Source organism: Trichoderma virens, assembly GCF_000170995.1.
Source record: "Trichoderma virens Gv29-8 chromosome Unknown TRIVIscaffold_85, whole genome shotgun sequence".
NCBI lineage: Eukaryota > Fungi > Ascomycota > Sordariomycetes > Hypocreales > Hypocreaceae > Trichoderma > Trichoderma virens.
Window position 1 is genome coordinate 744099 of NW_014013664.1, and position 18838 is coordinate 762936.

At 52.8% G+C, this 18838-nt stretch overlaps 5 protein-coding genes across 5 annotated transcripts; 2 read left to right on the plus strand and 3 right to left on the minus strand.

Moving 5' to 3' along the window:
* Positions 1-3640: 3640 nt before the first annotated feature.
* On the plus strand, positions 3641-6283 carry TRIVIDRAFT_43815 (uncharacterized protein; the record flags this gene model as incomplete). Its single annotated transcript, XM_014097604.1, has 2 exons — positions 3641-6019; positions 6095-6283. The coding sequence occupies 2 exons, from the start codon at positions 3641-3643 to the stop codon at positions 6281-6283; spliced, it is 2568 nt and encodes an 855-aa protein (XP_013953079.1).
* A 1186-nt stretch (positions 6284-7469) lies between these two features.
* Positions 7470-11224, minus strand: TRIVIDRAFT_88955 (uncharacterized protein; the record flags this gene model as incomplete). The annotated part of the gene is made up of 2 exons (XM_014097605.1): positions 7470-8556; positions 8622-11224. 2 exons carry the CDS (start codon positions 11222-11224, stop codon positions 7842-7844), a joined length of 3318 nt encoding a protein of 1105 aa, XP_013953080.1.
* Positions 11225-12303: 1079 nt separating this feature from the next.
* Positions 12304-14412, minus strand: TRIVIDRAFT_114353 (uncharacterized protein; the record flags this gene model as incomplete). The annotated part of the gene is made up of 3 exons (XM_014097606.1): positions 12304-13077; positions 13150-13815; positions 13870-14412. Coding segments are annotated over 3 exons (1983 nt in total), but the record flags the coding sequence as incomplete, so codon positions are not given.
* Positions 14413-15920: 1508 nt separating this feature from the next.
* On the plus strand, positions 15921-16908 carry TRIVIDRAFT_88957 (uncharacterized protein; the record flags this gene model as incomplete). The annotated part of the gene is made up of 3 exons (XM_014097607.1): positions 15921-16096; positions 16206-16257; positions 16411-16908. 3 exons carry the CDS (start codon positions 15989-15991, stop codon positions 16632-16634), a joined length of 384 nt encoding a protein of 127 aa, XP_013953082.1.
* Positions 16909-17012: 104 nt separating this feature from the next.
* TRIVIDRAFT_88960 (uncharacterized protein) lies at positions 17013-18789 on the minus strand (the record flags this gene model as incomplete). Its single annotated transcript, XM_014097608.1, has 1 exon — positions 17013-18789. The coding sequence occupies one exon, from the start codon at positions 18621-18623 to the stop codon at positions 17184-17186; it is 1440 nt and encodes a 479-aa protein (XP_013953083.1).
* Positions 18790-18838: the final 49 nt, after the last annotated feature.

The window sequence follows — 18838 nt, forward strand, 5'->3', positions numbered from 1 at the left end:
GGAAACCTCTAAGGCAGCCAAATGTTCCATGGAGGCGTAAATCAAGACCCTTATTGCAGGAGAGGCAAAATGTGCAGCACTTGGCGCTCTGCAGAGGGCAGGTCGTGATAGTGAAGAGGCGTAGTATTGAGGTCAGCCCGTTCTCGATGCCATTACTACCACGTATCAGACTACCCCCAATTATCGGCCCATAGAAGCACAATCTGTATAGATTACATAGGTACAAGCTAGAGTAGATGGGCAGTAGGTACTACCTTAGGTAGTATTACTGAGTTGACAGAGTTGGCTGCTCTCTCATAACTGCATTCAGCTGCCTCCCTTGAGTTTAACCAACGGCCACGTGCACACACATCCGAGTAATGATTTGCAGACTTTGATAGATATCAGCCTGGCTGGTTAATATGCAAATACTACCGTTCCGGACGGATGGTATTGCCCTCGGATATGTGTTGTGCGGGAAGGGAGCGAAGGAGTGTTGCTGTAAGTTGAGACCTTGTCAATGCCTGGGTGCAACTCTGCAAACAGAAACGGAGATTTTACCCACACAAAAGTGGAAATACGAAGCCGCCATGGAGAGCTGCCCAAAAATAGCTTCTAGTGCATGGACCAAGTGCATGTTCCGTGCCATTATGCGCAACAACGCACGCTCAGGTCCCTCTACAGCTTCTGATTTGCAGGCCAGCGCACTTGCCACCCACCACAACATTGCAGATACGGTGCCTGTGGCTTCGTCTAAGTCTAGGTAGGGAGGGACTCATGCCGTCCAAGCAGCCATCGTCTCTTCCCTTGCAACCATTTCCCCCTTCTGCAGGACCGGTGTTTTCGCTTCTCACTCGCAAGCCTCACAGGCCAAACGACGGAATAGCCCGGCGTTGCGCTACTGTACGAGGGAGTACCACACGTTCTCGACTCTGTGCAAGGGGTCCGGAGCTTCGTGGGACGGGCTGGCCATTGTTGCTTTTTTGATGCGCTGTTGTGGTGGCGCTGGCCGTGCGTTTGTGGTTGTCCTGAATCTGGCGTGCAGCTGGGAGCGATCCAATCGGGCATCAGGAACTCGATTCTGTTATCTCTGGTGGCCTTGACGCCATGGAGCTATCGACGGATTGCATTTTCATGCCTTGCTGACCGACCCTCTCGCAGCCTCTTGCTTGTATCGTGCATTAGGCAGAGTTGGACGGCTGGTCATCTTGCGGGTGTCTCACAGATTCGATGCGATATGCCCTCTCGCGCCATCTGCCTGGGCGATAAGACGGAGCCACGAGTGCCGGGAGACAGTCTGGCCCTAATGTTCCGAGCCGGGTGCCGCGGATTGTGTCAGCCGCAGCCTTTGGTCGATGACGATGGCATCCAGGCGAGTGCAAGATGCAGCTACTCGGCGCTAGAAGGACGTTGGTACAGTAGCTTGGAGATACTGTACCGCACCTCTCGCCGCTTTAAGGGCTGCTTGAGTGGCAGAAAACGAGGGCCCACAAGTCGTTCGCTAGGGTTTCCACAAAGGCCACCAGCTTTTTTTTTTCTGCCGGTTTCTGCCAAATCTCACGCCCCCCCGGGCCTTGTTGTACTTGAACGTGAATTTGCACAGGGCATCCATCCATCCAACGGGCGATTCGCCGAGGAACCCAGCGAGCGGGCACGGACTGAATCCATCTCTGGGAAACCGAACCTTGAAGGCAAAGAAACAACTCCACTCGAACTATATCCCGTCCCAAAGCTACGAGGACGTGTTGTCACCATTGGCAGCCAAGCCATTGAGTTTGCAGTCGCCCGCTCGAAGCGCAATCCAGGCACAGGCACAGGCACAAATAAGCTGGTCCCAACTCTATGGAGCTAGCCAAGGCCGTGGGAAGCGCTAAGCGGGGAGAAGAATGTCCGTATTACCGGCTTGGTCTTCGTGACAGCTGCTCTTGACTGTACGAATCCACAGCTATTGTGACCATGCCGGCGGATGTTTGGGTCATGGGCCACGCTGTGGCGGAGGCAGACAGCGAGAGAAGCTTTGTCCTAGTAGGAGGGAAAAGGCTATTCCCAATGGTCAGCACCAGCCAGCGGCTGCGGGCATTCACAACCAGCTGGACATGTGCTCGTGCGGGTGCAGAAACGAACTGCCATTTACAGGCCGCCAAGAAGCAGCTACAGGCATCAGGGTCCGGTCAAAGTTCACAGTTAGGCCAGGGGAAGACTGGGCCATCAATGTCAGTCATTAGGGACTCTCGGATACTGTTCAGATTACTGAGCAAGGGTATGTGTAATTCGTGAGAAGCACCCGAGAAAAACAAGAAAAACGTGGGCGGTGGCCCGGGGCCCATCGGGAAATGTTTCTCACAACAATCCACCCATTGTTAACCACGAGGGGCTGTAGCATCGGTCTGGGATCATCTGGAGCCTGGCGTCTCTCAAGTGAGAGCTCAATCTGGCGTCTATCTGCTTGTACCTCGCTCTGACCAGTCCTCGTGCTGCCGGGTATTGGGCATCAACTCACGCCAGGGCTTCATTACTCGCCAGCACCTTGGCCCGTCCTTTTCGCTATCGTATCGTTCCCGACAGCAACAAGTGTCCTGCGGCCTGGAGTGGCGTCCAAACGGAGGCCGATTCCCATCAGCTTGCTCTTGTTCCTCAACATGCCCACTCCCACTGCAGTGCCTTGGCGCATAAGAGCTGCAGCTTCTTGCGCCTGCAACCCTGCATTGCCAACCACACCCCCTCCCCCTGCTCCCTTGATCAAACTCTGTCGTCTCTCTTGTTTCTTTCTCTCAGCTCCAGCTCAAGAGGGTGTTGCTATTGCCCACCATGCACACCAGACCGAGAGATCGAGCGGGAGCCACCGATCGGGATACTTTGAGAGTCCAGCCCACCAATTTCTTGGGCTGCCACAGGCCCTGGCCTGATCTCGTCCCTAGTCCATCATCCGCGATTACATGCTCGCCAGCGGCCTTGCTTCACTCCCCACCCTCTCCCCAACTCATACTTCTTTTGCGTCGTCGCACCTCTTTATCATCTCCTCTCTCTGCCCTTCCCTCCCCTCGCTCATCAGGCCTGCAGACGTTGCGTTCTCGGCCAATATTGCATAAGTGGACAAGGTGTTCGGGCATTGCCTTCGTTTTCGGTCCACACCACACTCACTTACAGTCGCTCTTCTCAACACCGTTCGTTACCTGAGGAGTTCGGCCTTGTTGCCTAGGGTGGTCTCTCTCCACATGGTGGTAGCATAACTTGCTTTCTTTATAATATCAAATCTCCACGCTGCCGGTTTTGTCAATTGCAATCACTTACACGCAGCCGTATCCAACTGCATCAGCCGCTGCTGTATCGACAGGTGGGCACCATTGCTAGGAGTTATTCGTCTACACCTCGCAAAGATTCGGGACACCAAAATACTACACGGAAAAGAATTCTGAAAGGGTTCTCTATCTGACTCTTCAAACCCCCTCAAGAGGGCTTGGGACTCGAATAGGCCCATTGCCTGGGGAACTCGAGCTTGAATAAGTCTTATTCACAGCGCCTTCGCTTCATACCAGTCAAGATGGGTATCACGAGCTACTTCAAGGCCAGCACCAAAAAGGCTGAGCAGGAACCGCCAGCGCCGCCGCCGGCCAAACCGGTTGCTCCTCCTCGATTACAGCAAGAAACTCGGAAGTCAATAATGTCAGAAAAGACAACACCTTCATCCGTTTCTGCCAATGAGGCGGAGCTCCATCCTCCTACTCCTAGATTCAGCTCCCGGCCTCAGTCTAGCTCTGGCAGGTCTACCCCATCAATTCAGAGCTCCATGTTCCTTGATGATATCAAGCATGAGGTCATGGTCAACTATCTGTACCAGCAGCAGTGTTCTCAGCTCTGGGTAAGCGATGGATCTGGAGAGATTGAAGGAGTTTTACTTCGCAAGGCTCGAGGCCACTACATGGCCTGCCCACCTCAGCTTGCCAGCTCTCCCTTCGCATTGGCATGCGCTGCTCTCAACGTTCAATGTGCCATGACGGTCAATTCGCGTGTTATCAAGACTTTCTTGCAGTGGTCTCCTGACGCTGTTGATGTGCCGCTCATGAACGGCCTGCGCGTGCAAATCCTCCCCACAATTGACGATTTGCCGCGAGCCCGTAAATACCAGTTTGCAGCCTTTGTTGCGTCTGAGGGCCTTCTAGTTGTTTGGGACGATGACGCTCTTCATCTGGTTGCACGCGCCAAGGCCATTGAATCCGAGCTCATGGAGTTGGTCTGGAAGGCTGGCAACCCTGAAGAAGAAGACAGCGATGAGAAGAGAGCCCAGCCTGTCGCCGAGGTTGAAATTGATGAAGAGAGTGGTGAAATTAAGCCTGAAAAGCGACCTATCCATCTCCAGAATACGGTCCTCGTGTCTCTGACTCTGGTTCTTGTTACCGTCTCTCTTGGTGCTGCCTGGAGGCAGCTGGCCATTGAGGTTTCTGTTGACAACACCTACATTCGTCTTGCCCTCGTTGCACTGGCTCCGGTTCAGGTGTTTTTCACCCTCTTTTTCGCCCAGGTTATTATTGGTTGCTTGGCTCAGATCTTCGGTCCCATTCGCCAGCTCACCATCAACTCCAAGTTTTACTCTGCCAGACCTCCGCCGCGTTTGCAGACTGCCATTCTTCCCCACGTCACCATCCAGTGTCCTGTCTACAAAGAAGGTCTGCAGGGTGTCATTATGCCAACAGTCAAGTCCATCAAGCAGGCCATGTCTACATATGAACTTCAGGGTGGCTCCGCAAACATGTTCATCAATGACGACGGTTTGCAACTCATCTCCGAAGAGGATCGTCTGGCACGCATTGAATTCTACGCTGACAACAGCATTGGCTGGGTTGCTCGCCCGAAGCATGGAGAGAACGGCTTTACCCGCAAGGGCAAGTTCAAGAAGGCCTCCAACATGAACTTTGCTCTCATGATTTCCTGCAAGGTTGAGGAGAAGCTTCAGGCAATTGAGCGTCCTCCCGAATGGAGCCAGAATGACGAGGCTTTGGCATATGAGGAAGCTCTCAAGGAAGTTCTCGAGGCTGACGGCCGTGCCTGGGCTGATGGCAACATCCGCATGGGAGACTACATCCTGCTGATTGATTCTGATACCCGTGTTCCCGCTGATTGCTTGCTGGATGCCGTTTCCGAAATGGAGCAGTCTCCTGATGTCGGCATCATGCAGTTTTCTTCTGGTGTCATGCAAGTTGTCCACACCTATTTCGAGAACGGCATTACCTTTTTCACGAACCTCATCTACTCTGCCATTCGATACACTGTATCCAACGGTGACGTCGCGCCCTTTGTCGGCCACAACGCTATCCTTCGTTGGTCCGCCATCCAGCAGGTCGCCTACCAGGATGAAGACGGATACGACAAGTTCTGGTCAGAAAGCCACGTCTCAGAAGACTTTGACATGTCGCTGCGTCTGCAGGTCAACGGCTACATCATTCGCCTGGCTGCCTGGGCTGGCGAAGGTTTCAAGGAAGGTGTGTCTTTGACAGTCTACGACGAGCTTGCCCGATGGGAGAAGTACGCCTATGGTTGCAACGAGCTGCTGTTCCACCCCATTCGAACCTGGCTCTGGCGCGGTCCCTTTACGCCTCTGTTCCGACGTTTTCTGTTTTCCAACATTCGCTTTACGTCTAAGGTCACTGTTATCTCCTACATTGGTACCTACTATGCCATTGGAGCTGCCTGGATCATGACTGCGGTAAACTACTTCGTCATGGGCTGGTTCAACGGTTACTTGGACAAGTACTATATGGATTCGTGGCAGGTCTGGTTTTCCATCATCATTGTGTTCAACGGCCTTGGTAACATTGCCCTTGCTGTCATGCGTTACCGTGTTGGTGAGCGTGGTCTGCTTTACGCCCTGTTTGAGAACTTCATGTGGACTCTCATGTTGGCCATTTTCCTCGGTGGCTTGTCATTGCACGTCAGTCAGGCTCTTCTGGCTCACATGTTTGAGATTAACATGACATGGGGTGCCACTGCCAAGGAAGCCGAGTTTTCCAACTTCTTTATTGAAGTTCCGAAGGTCTTGAAGAAGGTTAGTTATCCCGTGAAAATATATGCTTGCTCTATACTTCAATATATCGAGTTTACTAACATATTGTTCTCATAGTTCAAATTCTCTATGCTCTTCTCGCTGATTTTCATTGCTGGCATGATCGTTCTTGCTCAGGCACCGTTTGTCCCCTATGATTGGCAAATCAAGGACTTCGTCGCTATCCTGCCCATGGCCACCGTCGCCGCCAGTCACTTCCTGTTGCCTCTGGCCTTGAACCCTGCCCTCATGACCTTTTCATGGTAAATGGATGCATTGGCATTCATACCTACATTGAATCGCATATACCAAAGACAAAAAACAGAAAACTATACATCATATTATAGACGGGAGGCATTGTCCCCATTCAGTGGCCAAGCACAAGCTTTAATCCCACATTCATTTCCCCCCATTCTATCAATTTTTCATGAAAAGAAACGGATCGAGTTTGCAATTTTTGCTTTTGCTTTTTTATTACCCTTTTTACGTATGATCTTGAGTTGCATACACTTCATCACAAGACATAATGTTAGATTCTTAAATGTTAATACCGGAAGGTTTGGAGGCTAAACTGTTATGAAGGATTGGGATGGATATTATTTACGACTTTTTGGGTATTTGGGGGGGAAATATGGGACATGACGGATACGGAACGAAAGTAGGGGAAAAGTAAAGGTGATGGATAGCTTAGATGATGGCTAGTATAGGATAGTAATAGGATAATACAATTTTATCCTTTTAATAAAGACCCTTTTATGGCAGCTCGTAACTTCGATACAAAGTTATATATATATTGTTTAAGCTACCTCCTCCTTCTTTTAATGCTCTCCTAAGGCATATCTTTATTAAAAGCCCGGGCGATATTGGACCACTGGAAACTTCTGTGCAATTTTCTCAATCTGGGGATTGATGGCTTCATTGAATTTGTTGATCATTGAAATTGCCATCACCTCCTTTTGTTGCGTTTTTGAAGCCTCTGCGTCAGCGTCCTCAGACTCCTGTTTAAACATGTTGAGTAGGTTCATGCCCTCCTGACTCTTCTCCAGTGCGTTGCCTGCATAAAATATGAAGTGTTTTCGCCAGAAAAACCGTTCTTGATCAGATGTACGCTCTTGCTTATTGGCCGAGGCGAACTTGCTCAGGCCTACTTCGGCCCGGGTCTCATACTGAGTAGGGCTGCGATCCCCCCCTTAAATTTCGCAGTGTTTCCAGTATTTTCTGGCCAGAGTCCTCCACCAGTGAGCGATACTTATTCTCTAAAGATGCGCGCGCATTGATAGCCCCCATGTATAAGTCAATTGCATTCCTATTGGGTTTCCTGATAAAACAGCCAAAACGCATATATCGGTGGTCGACATCAGCAGATATACTTTTTAAGCCATCCTTTTTAATATTGCTGTCATTTTAATACCGATATTCGTGTGAATAGATAATATGAGATCCGAGCAAACTTGGAAATGATGTTCCATTGATAGCTTCACAACAGTCTATACGATTCATAAAGTGAAATTCCCAAAGAAAAGATGAAAAATGAAAAAGAATCCATCTATGTATCCGTAAAACGCCTCTATGCCTCTTCATCTCAAAGTCATGCACATGCCCCCCCTCCCATCATCTCAACCATCTATCCAATTCTTTTTTTCCCCAGCGCGCAAGCTCTACCAGACGCTATAAACACACAGATTCATGCCCAAACTCAATACCCAAGCCCCAAAAAAATACTGGCATCTGCCTCCTTCTCTAAATAATAATAATCTTCATCAAGTAAAATAAAGCAAAACTTTTTCCCCATTCGAGAGGCTTCACAAAGAAGAGCCCTGACATTTTACTCCTCATCGTCAGTGTCAGGAGGGTGAGGAGTTCCCTTGGGGCTGTTGAGCCACTCAATGTGTCGCAGACGGCGACGAACTTCTCGGTCCTTGAGCTCCTTCTTGGTCATCTTCTTCTTCTTGCGAGCCTTGAACTTGAGCTCGCCGTTATCCTCGACGCCAGAGTTGACAGCGCTGCTAACAACCGAGCTGGCCGCAGTGCTCGTAACACCGCTTCCAGGGCGGCTGTCCTCAAAGCGACCAAGGTCAACAGCAGCGTTACCGCGCTGGGCAACCCGTCCGTCGTTGACAAGCCACTGCTCAGAGCAGAGCGCACCAACAAACTCTTCGTTGTGGGAAATGAGAATAACACCTCCCTTGAACTCTCGGATAGCCACAGCCAAACCTCCAAGAGAGTCTCGGTCCAAGAAGTTAGTAGGCTCGTCAAGGACCAACAAGTGGGGGTTGTTCCACATGGCACCAGCAATAACGACCTTGACCTTCTGACCACCAGAGAGCGAGCCAATTTCGTTGTGGTTGGCGATATCGGGATCCAAGCCGAGATCTTCAAAGTGCTTGGAGATGACAGATGGCTGGAGTTCACGGTATCCAAGACCCTCACGAGACGCCTCGTGATCGTCAAACTCCTGAACGAGCTTATCAAAGCCCAGCTCAAGCAGAGTCTCGCGCGAAATCATGGTGTTGTACTTGGGAAGAGTGGCACGCCATTTACTAAACCGAAAAGTTAGCCTCGATGAATCCGAATTAGATGTTGAGTTTCATTCTTTGTCACTTACACTTCATATTGGAACGTCTTCTTGTACTTTTGACGACCAACAAGCGACTCGATTTGCTTGGCAGGCTTGCCGTCCTTGAGGTCGATGAACTTGTCCATCTGTTCACGATCCTGGTCAGACAAAGCACGAGTCTGCTTCATGTGGACCTCACGATCGTCACCATGCTGGTATCGCCACTGCAGGTACTGGTTGGGAGTCTTCTCCAAGTGCATCTCAACGTGCTCCAGGGCGTGCTGCTTAATGTAACCGATACGAAGGTTGGGGTGCTTCTCAACCTTGCCAGTGGTGGGAATGGTCTCACCGGTGAGCAGCTTGATCAAGGTAGACTTGCCAGCACCGTTGGGTCCAATAATGGCCACTCGCGAGGAGAGGGAGAGGGAGCAAGAAACGTCTTGCAGCGATGGCTTGGGAGCCTTGGGGTAGGTATAAGAGACGTTTGTCATGCGGATGATGGCACGGGTCTGAGACTTGATACCAGTGAGAATACCAGGAGGAGGGAACTTGAACTGAACGTTGGATGCCGATAGAGTATAGTAGCTCTTAGCCTCGGGGCGGAGCTGGACGAATGCTGCAAGGTTACCCTTGTAGCATGCAAGCTTCTTGTTGGGCTCATAGTGGTAAATGTCGGTGGTGACGTTGTCCAAGAAGCCAGAGTCGTGAGACACGATCAAACTGGTGATATCGGGGTGTGACTTGAGGTAGTTCTCAAGCCAAGCAATGTTGGCAACATCCAGATGGTTAGTAGGTTCGTCCAACAAGAGGACGTCAGCACCCTTCAGCATGGCTCGGGCCAGGGCAAGCTTCATCTTCCAACCACCAGAGAGAGATCCGACCTGCTGAGATTGACGACCCTCAGGTCCAGAAGTGAATCCGAATTCTTCCAAAACCTTGGAGATGTGAGCAGTTCCCTGGGGGCCAATCTCAGGGTCCTTGGAGACAAACTCAAGGATGCTAATCTCAGCGTCTTCGCCCTGGTTGTGCTCAACGTAGTAAGTACGCAAGACGTCCTGGGGAGGGAAACCCTCCAGCTTGCCACCGGCGATACTCTTCATGAGAGTAGACTTGCCAGCACCGTTGCGACCACAGAGACCATATCTGTGGCCCTTGAGAAGTCGCAGGTTGGTGTGAGAAAGCAGCAGCATACCACCGTAAGCCAGAGAGAAGTCGGCGTTGACAATCTCGACCTCGCCGTCGTCCTCCTTCTCAGGGACACCATATCGGCGCTGGTCCTCTTCCAAGTAGAATTGCTGGACGGCATCCGCCACCTGCTGGGGGGCGTCGGGGCTCTGCAGCAGGGTCTTGAGGTAAGGCGCAATCCTGGCAGAGATTCGGGCAATATGACGGTAGTTGACATCAGTGGCAACCATCTCGGAGATGTAAGCTTTGGCAAGCTTGTAAGTCTCGGCCTGTAGCACCAGTGCATTGTGCTTCTGAACCTCTGCATCAAGGACCTTGGCAACGTCGTCGATGGTGGTTCGGGCAATAATGTCCTTGTCGTTGCCCATAGCCTTCTCCATAGTTGCGAGGGCTCTTTCGGCAATCTCTCGAACCTCGGGGAGAGATGCACGGTCGCAGACGCCCTTGACACCAGGCATCAGCTTGGGAAGGAAGGTTCTGGCCTCGATAGGATCGTGGACGAGCTTGGTCAAGTTCTCGACGATGACGACTGTCTGTCTGAGAACTTCCTGAGAGGTAGTGGGGGTGTTGAGAGATCTCTCGAGGAAAGGAGTCAGCAGCGCCAGCACAGGAGACGTGACAACAGCCACAAATGTAGTCTGTGACAAGGCGTGGATGGCTTTCTGGAGAGTCTGGGGAGAGGGATGCTGCATAGTGTCGACAAGCAGGGGAATCCGAGGGGCAACATCGTCATTGGATAGGAGACTGGTGAGAGAGTTCATCGTCTTGACAGCCTGCTTCTCCACCTCGGTCTTCAGGTCGTGCATGCCACCCTCAACGATGGGGATCAGGCCGGCGAGCTTGGCTCCCATGGCCTCGCGAAGCACATCCTTATCAGCAGCCTCCTCCTTGGTGCTGCCGACAACCATCTGCGATTTGTCGGCCATCTTCTGCAGCAGCAGGTAGGCTCCCACGGTGCCCTGCCATTTGCCCGTCTTCTTGCCGAGATACTGGGTCAAGACGGGCAGCAGACCAACAACCAGGGCCTCGGCACTGAGGTTGGCGAACAGCGCATCAAGGCCATATTGGGCAGCCTCACGGACAACGGAGCCCTTATCAGCCAGAGCATCCAGGGCACAGGCCACGGTGCTGGCATCCTGTACCAGCAGCACAACCTCGCTCAGGGCCTCTCGCGGAGGGAACCGCTCGAAGATGGCACCCAGCAGGTTCTGGCTGCTCTCTCGTCGGAGCCCGCTCTTCTTATCAGCAGCCGCCTTCTTGACCTCGGCGAGGATCCCATATGTGGTCAGGCCGGCAGATCCGACCGAGTTGAGGAGCAGATCGCAAAGGGCATAGCAGGCATCGATGGACGCAGCGGACGTCTGGGCGTTGAAGATGGTGTTGATGAAGGCCGCGACATCCTCCTGTGATGGCGGGGGAGGGGCTTCTTTCGACACCACAAGCGGCGGCGAAACCGGGTGAGGCATTGTTGTGGTTTTGGAGCGTCCTGCCTGTGAGAAGATAAGGGGGAGTAGAAACAAAACAAGGAGATTCCCCAGAACAGAAAGTCTCAGCCGCAGGACGCAGGGAGGGCTGTTCTATAGCAGAGTCTGGGGAGGCAAAAGAAAAAAAGAAAAGGCGAATGTTCCAGGGAAAAAGAAAGAATACAGTACGGGGATACGACAAGAAGCTGAAAAGGGTCTGGTGCTGGCCCATAGCAAGGCGCTGCACCTTTAGTTGGGTCCGCCATTTTTCTTTTTCGAAAAATTTCTCTTATCAGCCCCTTATCTCGCTAGCCTGGTTGGAAATGCAACTGCCGCTAAGCATGTGCGGCTGACGTTATCGCCATTTACAACTCCACGTGGGTCACGGCGAGCATCATCTTTGGACGCCCCAGTAGCCGTTACAAATTGGGGGTAAAAGGCTCATTTCTCATTTTCGGGATGTTATTTCTGGCCAGTGTTGGATCTACAGTGGGCACATTCACAGTTCACTCTCACATTTCGAGCGTATGCGAAACAGTTGAGGAATGACAAAAGGATGCAAGAGAAAAAGAAATAATGTGCCATATCAAGGTCAATGCAGAATAGAATAGAAAATCTTGCTTCCTGTCTAGACGACCTTGGTTCTCCGCAAAGTCCAGCATGCTTTAACTTTAGTTCATGATCCGAGTCTACACTTCGTTTGCCCATCGCTGTGACGCCACCACGCCTCTCCAGTCAAGAAAAAAAAAGATAAAAAGAAGAATGGATGAAGAAAAGAAGAAACATCAAGTGAAAGTACAGAACAGGTAAATATACCGCCCACAAAGGGTATAATTAGAAACACACACATTAGCTCTTTTCCAACACGTTGCAAGAATCGTACACTGCTCCATGTATGTTCATTCCAGCCGTATGTGTTTTCCTTCGTGAATTAATCGAGTGCGAGTAATCAAGAAGCACCATCAACGGTGTCTGTGAAAGAAAAACGAAGAAAAAAAGAAAAATTGGAAAGAGAAGAGAAAAAAAAATAATCAAGAAGATTGAAAGCACGCGATATACTGAGGTCATTAACATCACGGTTCGCCCTGGCTTGAGCCCCGGAGGGCCACAGGGCCTTGGAAGCCGCCTTGTGAAGGGGGCTTGACGGCATCCATCTCAAGGCCTCGAGAGTCGAGCACCGGTCGTTGGTCCCGGTGAAGGCCCAGTCGTTGATCGCCGTTTTCATAGCTCTTCTTGAACTGGTAATAAGAGGGCGTGCGAGGTCTGCAGAGAACGGCCAGGATATTCCTCCAGAAGCTTGCCTGGTCAAAGGGACGGTATCGTTCGCTCTTGGTGAACTTGTGGGAATTCATAAACTCTCTCGTCGTTTCACCTCGGGCCATCAAGAAGATGTGGTATCCCATGAGGGCGGCGGGGTAGAGAAAAGCAAAGACTCCCAGGATGACCAAGGCCAGAGAAACGCGGAAGTGGTTGGTGGATTTGGCAAAGGAAATGTTTTCTTGTTTCATGTAAACAATGAGCTGTGCAAGACTTGCACCGATCAAGTAGAGGGAGAGGATGGTGGCAGATGAGACAAAGGTGAAGAAGTATCGGTAGTTGCGCTTGCCAACGCAGTTATTGAGCCACACGCAATGGTGGTCGTGCGTCTCTACGCAGTTGTCACAAAGACGGCAGTGGTGAGCACGGGGTGGTCGCCAGATGTTGCACGTCCGGCAGTGCTTGACGGGAAACTCCATGGCGGCAGCCGTCGGCTCCGCTGATTTTATCAGTGTCCAGTCGTTTGTGGGGGGGTCGACACGAAGAGGATCCTCATGCGGCCCAAGAGGGGGAAACTGGTGAAGATTTCGGGGAAGGATCTAGTATCAGTTAGCATGCTGGCCATGTCTTGCTTCGTCAAGAGAAATTCCAAAGTCAATAGTGCTACTTACTCCGGGGTCTGAAATGGAAGCGTGGAGGAAAGATGAGAAACAGAGGTAGGCAAGGTACGCGAAGATGATGGGGATAGCGGGAGAAATGTTGTGCCACAGCCACGGTGCCTCAAAGACGAAGAACAGAACGCAAGGGATAACCACAAAGAGTCCAGTAGCAACGTTTATGGGCCTTTGCCTGGTGTTTTGCCATCGGCCTCCAAAGAAGAACATGGTGTTGCCCTCAAAGTACTCATAATTGCGCTCCTTGCCGAATTTGTGCTGTACTGCGGTGCTCTCGGTCTTGGGTCGAAGTTGGGAATCAATGGGGTTTAGCCGTGGTGATGACGCAGTGGAGGCGAGCTTTTCCACGCCAGCCGCATTTCGACTCTCACCACTCTGGCCCTGGTCGCGGTCAAGCATGCCGGGGAGAAATGTCGACCTAAACGACTGGGGGGTTTTGAGCATGGGGCTGGGAAAGCTCTTCAGATCTCTCAGGCTCGTCGTGCCTCCGCTCAGGTCGAGATGCGGGTGGGCCTTCTCCGGAACCGAGGCCTTGCGCAGCGGTCGAACGCTCTCTGACATGCTCCCGCCGGCATAGTGGCCGGTAGGACTGGTGGTTTCCGTGGCCTGATCAAATGTGTCGTGCTCGGTGAAGTCGGTGCCTCGGGAGGGCAGCTGTCTCTGCTCTTCGCTATACATGACGTGCTGGAACTGCACCGGCGGGCCATGCTGGGCCACGGGCGAAGGGGCAAAGTCGTGGATCACGCTCCCATCAATATCCGTTGCGTTGTCCGGCAGGTCCCCAAACTGTGGCTGGGGCGCAGCTGGTGGTGGCTGGGCCGTCGCGAGAGGCCGTGACGCTCCGGCTCGCTGCGCCTGCAGCTTTTGCGAGCTCATGGGGTGGAAAAAGGCGTTTGACGTGAGCGAAGGGACGTGGCTGCGGGATGTCAGGCTCGGCGATGTTCCCAGCGCTGAACTGGTCGTGCTGGTGCCGCTTCCTCTCTTCCCGACGCCCAAGTTTTTCCTGGCGCCTCCCCATATTTTGGACGAAGCCGCCGTCATGGCCGTCTCTGGCCGGATCACTGACCCCGACTCTCTTGTTTGATGCGTCTTGGGCGCCGACGTTGATGCGTTGCCGTCGGCCTCATCCTCGCTGGGAATGTCGGTCATGTGGGAGGATACAACGCTCCCAGGGCGTTGTCCATCTGGCGTCGAAGTTGCGGGAGGTGAGAAAGTCTGGGCATTGCCAGTCGGCGAAACGGGTTCGTCTTGGGACGCCATCGCGATGGTCCCGTATGTGTAATTTCCGTGCGTTGTCCTATAACATAGCCCGCTGTCTCGATATTTTTTCCCCTCTATGTTTTCTTTTCTTCTTTTTTCTTCAGGGCCTTTTCAGAGAGCACGAGATCCGAGTGTTCCGCCAAAATCTCACTGCAAAAAAAAAGAAGAAGATCGTGGCGGACAGCGTATGACAGATCGACTCGACGTTTGACAAATTTGGCGGCCGCCGGAAACGCGCAGGGGGATGAATAAGACGGATGGTTCAGCTCGATGGGAAAATGGTAATGTGACAAAATGGTAGTTCGGGTGGCCGCTTTGTAACAAGTGTCGCGCAACAAGTCGTCGAGGGTCGGATCGCGAGATTCCAAAGAGGCGTGTTAATCAAAAGGAACGTAAATGAAAGGCTGTAAAAAAAGACAAGGGAGAGAGCGTAGACGAATCGAAAAACTGCAGCACTAGAGGGAGCGTCGGAAGCGGGGATGCTTCAAGATGGAAAAGAAAATTGAAAAAAGGCGACAAGGCAGTTCGGAGGGTGATGGACAGGCCGGAAGGACGCCCGCTCCGGCAAAAGCGGAGGAGGAAGAGAGAGAGCGAGAGGCAGCGAGTTAAACATACGAATTCCTTTTTCCTCTCTCGCGAGCGTCTTGCCGTTCGTCCACTTTTCGATGCCCGTTAACGAGGCTGCAGGCATGCGCCCAGACCCTCCTTTTTCCCTGGCTGTAGGCAAAAGGGGCTGGCCATTGGTGCGTTTGGCTCTGCGCAATTTGGTTGTTGAGGCCGGCCGCGGTAGTGGCTGTCCGGGCGTGTCGTATTGGGTACCTCCAGGTTAGCCTGCAGGCGGTGGAAATTACGAGGTTGCCGGGCTGTTTCGAGTCTAGCAGGTGTAGTTGGTACCTGAGCGGAATGCAACGGGTACATGCTTGCGCGCGCACGGAGCACACCACCAGTGCTGGAAACTGACCTGCAGCAAGAAGCTGGGGGCTTGCATGAGGTGCAATTATTTGCTGTAAAGCATGGAGCATTTACATGTACAGCCAGCGATCCGCGATCTGTATGTTTGCTTACGAGGGCTGTACAAGTATGAAACAGAGATGACGAGTGCTGACAAACCGTGAGAAATGGTGTACTGTATTGATCTCTTCCCAGGCACTGCATTACGAAGTCCTACTGTATTCAGAACCGCCTGCATCCTGCTTGGCCATGCACAATTCTCGCCACGCTCGTCATTGGCCTGTGGAAATTGCCCAGCAGCCATTAGACGGCCTAGCGCGCCCCGATGTGATGGTGATCAATGCCTAACAAGCTGGATTTGTTCATGCCTTGGCCCGACCTGTGAGGTGAGCTCATGGTTACCTAAGCAGTCTACTGCCGAAACAGCTCGCTGCCATGTGATTTCTCACGTGCACCATCCCACCTTCGGCATTGGCCAATGGCAGCTTCGGAATCTCGGGTTGAAATCATCATACGACCCCAGCTTTAGCACCACTATTCCAGCAAGCTTTTGGTCTCTCCAGCCCAGGAATCCAATCCAAACCAACCCTCCCATCAACCACGTTCCGCCAATTCGTCCGTCAAAATGGCCTCCATGATCACCCGCCGCTTCTTCTCCACGACTGTCCGTCGCATGGCCGACACCACCAAGCAGGAGCTCCAGACCGAGTCCAAGCGCAACCCCGAGATTTATGTGCGTCATATTGGAAGCCGAAGCTCTTTTTTTCGCAGCTCCGTCATGTCCCGGGCTGCTCCCTTGAGGACTTTGAATGGCTAATTGTTTTGTTTTGGGGTGTTTGTAGATCCTCGGCGGTGTTATGGTTGCCGCTCTGGGCGGTGCCGGCATCTACTTCGGTATGCGACCCTGACATGCAGCTCCTTGCTTGACACGATGCAATCGATGCATTCTGTCATTCACGACATGACCTCCCCTTTTATTCTCCAAGCAGCATGAAGCAGCATGAAGCAGCACAAGAACTCTCCAGATACTAACGTCCCTCACCCAAGGCCGATCTCCCACCCACGCCACCTCTGAGTCTCCCGTCAACGTCGCCAGCATGGCCTGGGAAGGCGAGGGCCAGGGCAAGTACAAGTACCACCCTGGCGGCGACCCCAACGCTGCCCCCCGTGAAGCTCCCAGCGCCCTCAACGTGGTCATCATCCCCAACGTCACTGCTCCCAAGGAGTACCACGACAAGTTCAACAAGTGGGGCAAGGAGGGCTACCCTTGAAAGGCACAATGCGCACATGGAACTGTGAGCAATGATGGAACTGGTAGAAGCGGGCATTCTTGTATTTAAATGAGGCGTGTTCGCCTGTGTAGACATATGAGTGGGGGGAGACGCATCATGGTTTAAAACAAAAAACGATGATGAGGCAGAAAAAGAAGGATAAGAAAAAGAAGATTATTTTGCATACATCTCCGAAAGTGAGACATTGTGGTTGAAGCTCCCAAAGAGGCAATAGCCCATACAGCTGAAAATTGATTGCTTTCAAAACCTTTCCAAATACTCTTCCCAGGATATAGAGTTGCAGTTATTCCATCGTCTTTACCAAGCCGGCATCACTGAAGCGGAAGAAAGCACCAAGCCAAATATCATGGCTCCTGTCATTGTAGCTCCTTTCTCATTCCTTAAAAAAGAGAATATGCCCTATCACAAAAAGGCTGTCAAACAAGCAACCCCTCATAAATCTCTAGCCCTTTCGACGCCAATTCTGATTCTTCCCTACCAGATCCAAACACCTCCCTGTTCCCCTCTCCCGCAAAACACGCCCCATGGCTAAGAAATCAGCATATCTACCTCCTCGCCCGTGAATCCAAACAAATACAGCAAGTCCAGCATGCTCTGCCCGTTCAACCGCGCGCTCGCCTCCATCTGCACCGTCGGCTTCGCGTTCCATGCCACGCCCAGGCCGGCCTTTTCCATCATCAAGAGGTCGTTGGCGCCGTCTCCAACGGCAATTACCTGGGAGAGATCGATGCCTTCCTTTTGCGCAATTTCAACGAGGAGATCGCGCTTGCGCTCCTTTCCGACAATGATGCCCTTGACCTCGCCCGTGAGCTTGCCGTTTTCGATGACCACTTCGTTGGCGTGTGCATAGTCGATACCGAGCTCCTTTGCCAGCCATCCCGTCAGCGGCAAGAAACCTCCGGAGAGAACGGCCGTCTTGACACCAAGGCGCTTCAGCGCCTTGAGTAACTCCCGCACGCCGTTGGTGACATCAAGAACAGGCCGGAGGTCCTCAAAGAGGGTTGCCGGCAGGCCCTTGAGAAGCGCAACTCTCTCGCGGAAAGACGACTCAAAGTTGAGCTCGCCCATCATGGCGCGATGTGTAATGCCAGCTACCCGCTCCGCAAGATCCGGCGGGTCTTGGATGGTCTCAGCCAGCAAATCAATGACCTCTTGTGTGATGAGGGTGCTGTCCATGTCAAAGACGACCAGTCTGGGGTGCTTCCGCCACAGGACATCTCTCTGTAGAGCCACGTCGACGTTCCACTCCTGCTCAAACCGGTAGATCAGCTCGTGTTTCCGCAGATCCGCCAGGCTGAGATAACTGGGCGACGGAGCGGGAGTAAGCGTCAGCTCAACAACCCGCGGATTCTCCTGGTTGTCCAGACAGCGATGCGACGAGTGCGGCTCCTCTGCGCCGTCGGGCAGAGGAAACGTCGACATGAGGTGAAGGAAGGACGTGATGCACAGCGGCGAGACGTAGGAGCCGTAGAGGTGGTCCAGCTGCTCCGACTCCTGCGTGGGAGGCTCAAGAGGAAACTCATCCATGCTGGTCGTCGGCGCCATGTTGGGGGGCAGAGACTCGGTGCTGTCGGCCAGCCCCGACTTGGCCGGAGATCGCGACCTGCTGAGACCTCCGGAAGTGCTCCTCGGCAGCGCATTGTGGTCGGATCCCTTGTAGAACAGCGTCGCGATCAGCCTGTCGGAGCGATGGCCGACAGGAGGCGCGCAGTTGGGATGCGAGTAGCTGTGCGAGACGCCGCTGTCGACAATGATGGGCGGGTGCTCGGGCGACGGCACGCCATTGAAGGGCAGCTTGGGCGATTTGGACGGCGACGAGTCCTCGACAACGGTGTCGATGCCGTGATGGGACTCGGGAATGCGGTGCTGCGGCGGGCGATACTGCTGGTGGTCGCTGAGGTACGAGCTGCTCCGCATGCTGTTGGAGAGCTGCGGGCGCTGCGACGACGTCTTTGCCGTGTCTGCCATGGCGAAGGAAGAAGCGGATTCGGTTCGCTGTCAGCTGTTCGAGGAGATGCCGGATATGGGACACAAAGATATGGAATCGCCAGGAGCCGCAGCGGAAGCCGGGAGCTGGTGGATGAGGGCGAGGGCAAGGGAAAGCCGCAAACAACAGCCTCAGAGTTTGTCGATTTACAGCCTCGCACAAGTTCGAGCAGGAGGAGTCAGTTCAGCCTGCCCGC